Source organism: Miscanthus floridulus, chromosome 6 (genome assembly GCF_019320115.1).
Source record: "Miscanthus floridulus cultivar M001 chromosome 6, ASM1932011v1, whole genome shotgun sequence".
In the NCBI taxonomy this organism is placed as follows: Eukaryota; Viridiplantae; Streptophyta; class Magnoliopsida; order Poales; family Poaceae; genus Miscanthus; species Miscanthus floridulus.
The window spans coordinates 94,893,182-94,903,666 of NC_089585.1; the positions used below are offsets into that span (position 1 = coordinate 94,893,182).

The following is a 10,485-nucleotide window of genomic DNA, read 5'->3' on the forward strand; positions in this document are numbered from 1 at the left end:
CTGGTGCTGGTTTGTTGTGAGAGAAAAACACTGTTGGCTGACTGATTTAGACTGGCTGAAACCAACAAGCGAGCAGGCTTAGACGCACAAGAATACAGCTTAGACGCACAAGAAGGCCAGTGGCCAGAAAATCAATATATGATTGTAAGACTTTCTTAACGAGAATCCCAAGTATTTTCGTAAGAGCAAGGAAATCCAATAAGCACTATATAAATGTAATCAAAGTCACACAAGCTCCATTTTCCTTTGCTGGAAGCTAAGGCCGATTGAGCAACAATCAACAAAATTATACAGCAGATATATTCTTCCAAAAGAAAGATGTACAGTGATTTTGTATACATGTACAAGTCCTTTAGTCAATCAAGAACTAATATGCAGTATAAAACCCCACCGTTCTTATTACGGAACAACAGATCATTAAACAAAAAATTGACAGCGTCAAGTTACGTATATGTGTAACAATTAATGAACAATGTATAGTCGTATCGATTCCTACACTTCAGCATCTGTACGCCCAGCCACTCACTCAACACGTACTCCGATCCTCTTATTGTCCAGCATTACGGTTCAGTAAACTCCGGTGCCATGCATTATCTGCCTGCATCACTCTCCCCTCTAACCTATATCAGTCGAATTGTTGCAGTTGCACATCTTGATCAGGGACCAAATGCAGCCGCCCCCGCTGTAGTGTGCACCTCAAAGTTAGGCATCAGGTGAGCAGAAGCAGCCGCCCCGTTGTTAGGAACTGCCGCCTGGCTGTAGCCGATTAGCGCCGCTGGGCTGTAGAAATCTACGATGCCTGCCGCCTTCAGCATGCTGTTGCCACCGTCATGGTGGTGGTGGTGATCAGTCGCCGCGCTGGCAGCAGCGAGCGGGACGGCGTCCTTGGCCGTCGCCGAACCGCTGCCGCACTGCCTCGGCTGCGTCTGGTAGAACACCTTGGAGACGACGAGCTCGCCGTCCTTCTCCTCCTCGTCGGACCCCAGGTGGTACTGATGCATCACCCAGTTTGTCTTCTCCGGCTTCCGCTGCTTCCCGTAGTTGGTGTAGAGTACCAGGATCTTCTTGTAGCCCTGGAGTTTGCCGTTCGTGAAGACTGGCCGGGTCTTGCCCGTCTTGTGCCACCGCGTCTCACCGCCCTGCTCGTCGGTGTGGACCTTCCGCCGCTTCCGCGTCCCGGTCGTGTAAGCCTTGGACGGGCGGTGGAAGAAGTGCCGGATGAGGCCGTCCTTGCCGACACCTGAAATTCATCAAGACAACGTTCCTCAAATATGTCATGAGATGAAAGTGCACAAGTCACATTCTTTTCACAAAAATATGTTCTCTGCCTGTTACAATTGTCCAAAGATATAAAATATTAAAGGATATATAGCTTTGTATTTCCCAGTGCGATATTTCACAAAATAAAATATAGAAAAATAGATGGATCTAGTTTTTGAGGTTGGTGCAAATAAAGAAAAAATGAAAACCCTTAAAAGTGAATATTCATGTCCAAATAAAATCTTATTTATACTAGTTATAAGTGTTAATCTATGCTAAAAAGAGATGGATCTAAAAAATTCTCATTAAAAATATCTGGCCATTAATTAATTTAGTAAGAGTCAGTTACTAGCTCCAAGCCAACCTTTCTAATAGTGTTAGCTCTTAGCAATGACTCATAGTAGAATTAGGCCCACATGACACTCTCATATGTTTTTGAAATATGTGTATGAGCCTAGCTCTTGATCAAGAGCTAGCTTTTCTCTCTCTTGTATTAAAATATGAAGAAAAATGCTTAGAGCTATCTTATGAGTCACCCATTGCGGGTGCCCTTAAGCAAGAGCTAACTTTTATCTCTCTTCTATTAAAATATAAAAAATTGCTTAGAGTTAGCTTATGAGTTAGCCATTACGGATGCCCTAAATATCACATTGAAATGGTAAATGGAGGCCAATCATGTCATTTAGCCCACAAACAGTCTACTAAATGCATGGTTGACTATTTAACAATCAAAGCCAAAAGAAAGACTAATCAACCTAAACAGAATCTGAGGTAATAAACATGATTATACATGTTAAATGGTTGTTTAATTCGTTGGTTATTCAACACAGACGAAAATTAATGTGAAGGAGAGGTGTTGCTTTGTGATTTAGACAGGCTAAATGGTTGTTTAACAAGACATGATATAACTCAAGCTAAGGTTCTAACTAAACATGTATTGAAGACACATACGCAGAGGTGCAGTGTAAAAGGTGAAAAAATCTGAGTATGAATGAAAAAAAAGAGTAATTAGATAATTATTGTATAGAAAATCAACATAGATGGAGGAAATATAAGCAATTATGTTAGCTGTGTGCCATAAATCTATCCCAGACTCTGATGGCATTTATCTTTCCTATTGGATCACAATGATGTAAAGATAGGGCAGAGGAAATGATATAGACGAATCGCCATATAAAGTATTGATCCGCGTAAATCACATGTCAGAATAAAAAGAAAAACCTATTTGAAGCACTTATTCAAATTTAGGGGCAAATGATAAAAGCTACTAGCTCCAAAACAAATACAACATGCCTAGCTCTACTACTAATATTCATACTTGTTTTTTTTTTCCTTTTAGAGTAAAGTAGTGCCTTTGCATTGTAGAACAAATATCGAAAGAAAAAAGAGAAAAACATCTTGATTAAATTTCATTATCCACTAATTCATTATAGCATATATACAAAAACTAGCCTGAAATAATCTGTTCGATTGTGCTTCAGATAAATTGTTAAAAAACGAAAACTTAAAGTTAAGGAGAGAAAATAGTAGTTCTCATGTGTATCATAAATTCATATATAAGTCCTTTCTCAAAGGTTATACTTCCTTTTGATCTGATTGCGTGACGTAGACCTTTGATGGAGTTGCGTTATCTAAATCTGTCGTTTTCAGGGGTACTACAACTAAACTAGATGCCAACAAGTAGGACAAGAAGTTACTTCAAAGGCACCCTTTATCGATGTTTATACGTATCCCCATCAAAAGCAAATAAACAAAGTACATATACGTAACAAATTAAAACACACATGTAGTTTTACATATATGACGTGAGTGTGCAGACAATGCAGCACACTAAATTTCTAGGACTGGCCTTGATTGATTAAGCAAGACCACCAAATTGAAAACGACTAAAACAGTACAGAATGTAATCTTTTTCTAACACCAAAATAAGGATTTATCCAATATATAGTTTGAAGATTTTTTTAAAGAAATGCTCTTGCCGCCTTTCTAAAAAATAATTAAAGAACCATTAATCTATGATAAGCTAGCTTATCAAGGTTCTTCCGTGACGGATCTATCTTCGTCGACTGGTCTAAATCTGGAGAGATAACCTTTCAAAAAAAATTCTGAATTGATAGATGGACCGTTTCATTTTCTTTTCTTTTCTTTTTTTCGCGAGGGGGCCAGGGTCGGAGATACGATGATGGACCGTTTGCAGCAAACGCTTTTGATAGCTGATGATGTAATGCAAGCATGCAACTACTAATATATAACCAAATTATACACGCATAAAGAAGGAACGATTTCGCAAGTATGTAGGGGCAGGCAGGCAGGCAGCAGCAGTTTATGTTGGCGTGTCTAGCAGTCTAGCGCTTCCTGGTGAGTACCTAGCCTTCACTTGACTTATAAACCGTACTTTTTCAGCCAACGAATTAGTGAACAGAACTTTGAGTCATGAATTATGAGCCAAACGAACCGGGCTTATAGGTACTCACCAGGAAGCCTCTCCGGATGCGTGTAGCAGATGCCGTTCTCGCCCTCGATGGTGGGGATGAACTCGTCGATGAGCGGGTGCAACTTACGGGCGTCCGGCCTCGCCTTCCCCTCCAGGTGCTCCAGCAGCTCCTGGTCCGTCGGATCGAACTTCACGCCGGCCGGCAGCCCCGGCAGGTCCTGGATCGTCGCCGCCGCCTGCACCTGATTGATGACGGCCGATCGATTCGATCGATCGCTAGCGTACTGTGTTATTCTCGGTGCGTGTGAGTACTGACCATGCATGAATGCATGCTCTAAGATATATATATAGACATAGTATAGTAGAGTAGCTAGCTCTAGAGATCTGCTAAGTGGGTGTATATATGATGAATGTGTAGGCGCGTACCTGTTCATACTGCGCGGGGTGGCCGCAGGAGGGGCAGGTCCTGATAAGGTTGACGTGGGAGGAGGCCTGCTGCTGTTTCTTGGCGGCGGCCACGGCCGCGGCGGTGGCCAGGTTGTTCTCCACGGCACGCACGTCGTTGAAGCTGTTGCACCATGTCATGGCCGTCGACGAATTGAAGACGATCGATCTCGCCCTCTCTCCCCCTAGTCTCTCCTCGTTATTAGATCGAAGGGAAGAAGGCCCTGAAGGGAGTACGTGACGAGGAGTAGAGTGGGATAGATAACAGAGAGAGAGAGAGAGAGAGAGGGAGATCGAAAGCCTCTTGTTGTCCGCGCGCTTTGCTCAGCTCGCCCCCATATGAGGCAACGCCGCTAAGGCTGATCCCCAGGGGAATGACAGGCGGCGCGCGCAAAAGAAGAGGGCGCGAGGGAACAAAGCGGCCGAGAAGAGAACAAAGAGAGAAAGCAGGCAGGAGGAGGAAGCTTGTCCCTGTTAAAAGCTACCGCCTGGCACCAGCAGCCACCACGCACACCACCACGGACCAGTCGACGATCCGGCCGGCCCCTATAGCCTGCCTGCGCCTGCGTGCGTGCTCGGCCTGTGTGTGCTCGATCAGTTCGGTCGCTTGGTGCGCGGCGCTACCTCCCCGTCTCTCGCTGCCTGTCTGGTACAGGAGAATAGAATTGTCACCAACTTTTTTGGTTGTTGCATTTCATCCCATTGCAAGAAGATCGATCGCCACTACTAGTACCTGATGCGTGCACCATGAGCTCGCGCTGCCCGCCCGGGCAATATAATTCAACAGCTATTAAAAATAAAAGGAAACCGGCAGCACGCAGCTGGTAGGACCGATCGTTCGGGCTAGAGACGATGGACCGTACCTCAATCGATCGCAGGACACGGACAGGACAGCAAGGCGAATTGAAGCTACTTGCCGATCGAGAGAGATGGAAGCGCAGCAAGGTTGTTAGCTGATCGATCTCGACCGAGCCGTAGTCGCTGTAGCTACGGATCCGTGTGTCGATGCGTGATTGCGTGTGCGGGAACACATTTAGGCCCTGTTTAGATTCCACTCAAAAACCAAAAATTTTCAAGATTCCCCGTCACATCAAATCTTACGGCATATGCATGGAGCATTAAATGTAGGTAAAAAGAATAACTAATTGCACAGTTTGCCTGTAATTGGCGAGACGAATCTTTTAAGCCTAAATAGTTCATAATTGGACAATTTTTACCAAATACAAACGAAAGTGCTAGCCAAAAGCCAAAAATTTTCGGAACTAAACGCTCCCTTAGCGGAACAAGAGGGTGGGAGGGGGGAGGGGGCGGCGGCAGGGGCGACGGACCTGGGCGAAGGCCGGGTCGCGCGCGGGGTCCACGTACACATCGCGAGTTGCTGCGTGCACATCCATGGGGGGATGGGATGGTGCGTGCGGCGTGCCCCTCCTCCCTATCTGACGTCGACGTCCATTTATCTGACGACGGTTAATGTTTGCACGTCTGAAAACACTCCTGCTGACCTGACCGATTTGCCATATATACACTACACACACATAGCAGACCAGGATAATATATGAGCCGGCCGTCGACTTGGCTGGCTAGCTGATGGATCGGGCAGGCTTCTTGCAATCCAAGAAATGGAGAGAAACAAAAACCTACTACTTGTCTCACAAGTCACCGTACGCAGCAGCTGCTAGACCATCGGACACACGAATTGAAGTGCGAAGTTCACCGTGAGAACAGGAACCAGCAGCTAGGGTGTCGATCAATGTTTAGATTGCCGGCCGGCACGTACGATGCGACGACGGTGCATGCAGAAGTGCAGCCGTGGGCCATGCACACACGTTTCTTAATTACGCACGCACACGATCGACACGCACTACCATATCACCAGCGGCCAGGAAAACGAAGCTGTTCACTGTTCGTTCATCATTACTGTACAGAGCTAGTTATAGCCATTCATCGGTTGGTAAACTAGCTAGAAGCTATAGCAGTACATCGATCATGTGGTACGCATAACGCGTGGACGGGGGTGATCGGTGTGCTTGTTTTCTTCTGGTAATTAAGAGAGGACACGTCTATATGTCGTCACTTGCGACTAGCTCAAGCTACCTGCATGCGTGTACCGGCGCGGCGATAGAATAGAATACAGCAGACGCGTCCGTGGTGCACAGATGTACATCACACCCGCCACCCCCCCCCCCCCCCCCCCCCCCCCCCTCTCTCACCGGGTACTGGTGGCCGATCGTGTTTTGGAGCCGACGAGGGATCGAGAGCGAGCTAGCTAGGGAGATAAAGGGTGCGGGGGCAAAAGAGGAAACTTGGTAAAGCGTGAGGGTGGCATGGCAGCGCAGCCGGGCGGGGTGGCGGTGGAGTGGAGATGGGGCAACCTGATTCGCGTGCCCGATCGAGGGAGGCCGGACGTTCCACCTCACGCCACCCTACGTGCCGCGCGCAGCAACGCAACGCAACGCCGGGCGTCTTTGTGGCTGTGGGAAAAGGGCGGGAGGAGCTGCTTTATTTTAGATATGAGGTCACCGTAGAGTGTCTTGGAAGAGAGACGATACCCCAACAGCTAAAGACTTGAACCGTCCATCTACCGCGCGCGCGTGCGTCGGAGAGCGGCGACGTCGACGCCCCCGCCCGGACGGGCGCAGTGCGGTGCGGGCACGACAGGCAGGCAGCAGCAGCCCATCGCGCGCGCGAGCAGGACGTATACTGCAGTCTGCAGGAGTAGCTCGCTACTGCTGCTGGTGGCGTCCGTCCGTCCGGCGGAGAAAGGTACGCGCTGGATGGCACGCGCCCAGCGGCAACGAGCCAACGACGAGTCGACGACCGTGCAATGCGTGCTGATTAACGAAACTGACGGTCTCTGTTTTTGAGATCAACGACGATGAGCTAGGGAAGGACGTGCATATGGACCTCTGCGTGGCAAACAAAACATTTCGGCCTTGGCCTCGTTTAGATTGCAAGTTTTTTCACTCTCTCTCCATCACATCAAATCTTTGGACACATGCATGGAGTATTAAATGTAGATAAAAAAATAACTAATTACACAGTTTGATTGTAAATTACGAGACGAATCTTTTGAGCCTAGTTAGGCCATGATTGGACAATAATTGTCAAATACAAACGAAAGTGATACAGTGCCAAATACTGATTTCTAACTCCAATTTAAACAAGGCCCTTGTTTGTCTGACGGACCCACCGCCGATATCCTTCTTATCATACTCCCTCCGTCCCTTTTTATCTGTCGTTTACGCTTCCCAAGAAACAACTTTGATTAAATATATATTAAAAAATATTAATATTTATAGTACATAATTAGTATCATTGGAAAGATATTTGAATCTAGTTTTTTAATAAATTTATTTGGAAATACAAATGTTGCACGTATTTTCTACAAATCGAATCAAACTTGTGGCACGAAAACCGGAAACGACACACAATAAGGGACAGAGGGAGTACAAGATATGCATATGCATGCTGCTGGTTTCACCTCTGTACACGCGTGTAGAGCCAAAGGTGCATACGCGTGTAGTACCAAGGTCCACAGTCCTAACAGGCTCCAAACCTTGGGGGGAGGGGGGAGCACGCAGAAAACCCTGGTTTCTCGTGCCTGCGTGCCAAGCTTTACAAAGCAGGGATTTTGGCAGGGATTTTGTTGTGGGTGTTGGTACTCGTACTGGGAATGTGCGGAAGGAATTGGTTGCTGCATTTTGGAGTTGGAGGCCACTCTCCTGCAGTTCTGCTACCTGACACAAGCGCACAACATCATCGCGAAGCGCTTTTAGGTGGTGAGAAATCAATTTTTATAAATGCTCAAGCATATGTGCCAGGACCCCACGTACTACTGAGTACTTGTTAGGTCTTAATAATCCAAAATTAAGATCACGAGTTGTTTATTTCCGACACACTAGAGATTACTAACAAGCTAGCTAAAAGCCTGCTTCTCTCCTTCGAACCTGACATATGGACAGAGTAGTCTGCAGTACACAGCCTTTAATTCACGCTATTGTCAGTGCTAATATAGTTGGTAATCCATCAAACGTTGAATATTTCTAGTTTCTCCATCTCCGTGTGCAAATCAAATGTTTATGTTGGCTTTTATACGAGATCGGGATAGTTTTTTTTTTTCAATTCCAACATACAGCTTTATTACCTCTTTTCAACCTTATAATATTTCTAACGATAGTTGTAACTTGACATGCAAGCTAGTAGTCTCTCTCTCTTGGTGAACCATGCCAATCTTACGCGTTCGGCTGGCTGGTCAGCTGGGGTTGGGCTGGGCTGGTCAGCGCACTCACACTGACACTGTTCACGTGAACCGTGTTTTCAGATAGAGCAGTATTTTCCTTTCATAATAATCAGTCGGGACAGTATTTTGTAATCTGCGCATGTTGATGAGTAGTACCAGTACAACATGTATATATATAATCTATAATCACGTACAGCTGGTGATATCCTAGTAATCTTGTAGGGCAAGCCTTGCCGTCGTCCTAATAACTCCATCATGTTGAAATATGGCGGCAGGTACTTCCCAATAGGGATCAAGTTTGATTTCGACGTTTTAACGCACTTTTCTGAACAGATGGGCTCAAAAGCATGCAAAAAACGACTGCAAGGGATGCACGTCTTCTTGCTACCTACTCTACCGTGTCTGAAATTTATTCGGCCAGAAAGTTGCGCCAGGTTTTCTTGGTTTGGCCGTTAACGTACTCTTGGTGTTGTCGTCAACGTCGGGAAAATATAGAGAACGACTGTTTTTCTCGACGTGTTCTGTTTGGTTATTTCCCCTTCGTCAACATCAATAATGATACCAAAACTTTGTAGCTGACTCTTTGGGACTACAGCAAGAGAGCAAGCTGAAATGGCGAAGTGTGTAGAGCACGATGAGGGAAGAAGTGGTTTGGGGTTCAGAAGTGCTCCAGTATTTTTTTATGGGTGTACCAACACATTGATATCCAGCTTAGATAGCTTTTTTTTTTGCATTTGTGTAATCTCTCTAATATTCATTATTTTTTTATTACCATGGCAAAGCCCAAAAATTGTAAGATTGGATTTTGTAACACTCTTGGTGTTAAGCATATGCATTTCATGGGTATCATCATTAGCTACGCATGATTAAGCATATTTTTGCATTAGAGTAATGATAAAATACTATAAAATCAATGAATAATGACCTTACTAAAACTGCACACATGTGCCCTGTTCGCTTGACTGATAAACCATGACTGAAAGTATTGTTGGCTGATTTATTGTGAGAGAAAAATATTATTCGTTGGCTAAAAAGTACGGCTTATAAGCCAAACGAACAGGACGATGAAATGCATATGAACTCACCAACCGACTCAAAACAATCCTCGAACAACTCTTAGCATATTGTTAAAAGTAACTAGTATTGGACTCAAAACAATCCTTGGGCCCTGTTCGGCTTGCTGAATTTTGGTTGAAACTGGCTGAAAAACACTGTTCTGGTTGAATTGTTGTGAGAGAAAAGGACTATTCCGGCTGAAAAAAGAAGTCGAACAAGCCGGCTTCTGGGTAAGCCGAACGGGGCCTAAGGCCTGTTCGGCTGGTATTAAAGCCGGCTGATAGACCGGCCTTGGCTAATTTGTTGTGAGAGAAAAATACTATAGACTCTAGTTGATAAGCCGGCTGAAAAATACTGTAGACTCTAGCTGACTAGCATCGCTATTAAGACGTTGCGCTTAAGGCTGAGTGACACTTGTATCATCAACACATAGGAACTTGTTTAACCAAGCTAAGTGACTACCAAATGAGTGCAGGTGAGTCTCAGCTCCTGGCCCAATAACTGTTGATTGAGTAGGAGCGAGCCTCAGCTCCTGGTCGAGCGACTGCCAAGTGAGTGAGTGAGAGCTTTCTAGCCTTCTCCATTGCTATTTGTACATGAACAATACATAAATAGTACAAAGGACAAGAAGTACAAACAATTATGGTTGTCATGTGCGTTGTGGGTGGCCACAAGGCCCATTGTACATCGATGTGGTGCCACTGTGGCACCATTATACTACGCCCTTGTTTAGTTTTACACTAACTTCCAAAAAGTTGCTACAGTACTTGTTATATTGAATGTTTGCGGTTTGTGCATGGAGCATTAAATGTAGACGAAAAGAAAAACTAATTGCACAGTTTGGTGGGAAATTGCGAGACGAACGTTTTGAGCCTAATTAGTCCATGCTTGAACACTATTAGCCAAATAAAAACGAATATGCTATAGTAGCCCCCAAAATCCAAATTCCTACAACTAAACACAGCCTACCTATCTGGCCATGGGGACTACTGCAGCATCCTCACATGACATCATCAGAATGTCCAAGGGACTGCCTACAAGACGTGAGGGC

At 45.4% G+C, this 10,485-nt stretch overlaps 1 protein-coding gene across 4 annotated transcripts; it reads right to left on the reverse strand.

The window, feature by feature from the left end:
- Positions 1-263: 263 nt before the first annotated feature.
- On the reverse strand, positions 264-4,779 carry LOC136456351 (NAC domain-containing protein 73-like). 4 transcript variants are annotated; one of them, XM_066456180.1, is made up of 3 exons: positions 4,121-4,779; positions 3,735-4,005; positions 264-1,240 (listed from the first exon to the last, which is right to left on the reverse strand). In XM_066456180.1, the coding sequence occupies exons 1-3, from the start codon at positions 4,277-4,279 to the stop codon at positions 657-659; spliced, it is 1,014 nt and encodes a 337-aa protein (XP_066312277.1). In that variant the 5' UTR covers positions 4,280-4,779; the 3' UTR covers positions 264-656. The 4 variants fall into 4 exon arrangements, with proteins under 4 accessions (XP_066312277.1, XP_066312280.1, XP_066312278.1 ...); XM_066456183.1 differs by having other exon boundaries at positions 3,735-3,970; positions 4,121-4,263; XM_066456181.1 differs by having other exon boundaries at positions 265-1,240; positions 3,735-3,978; positions 4,121-4,777.
- Between the last annotated feature and the right edge of the window lie 5,706 nt (positions 4,780-10,485).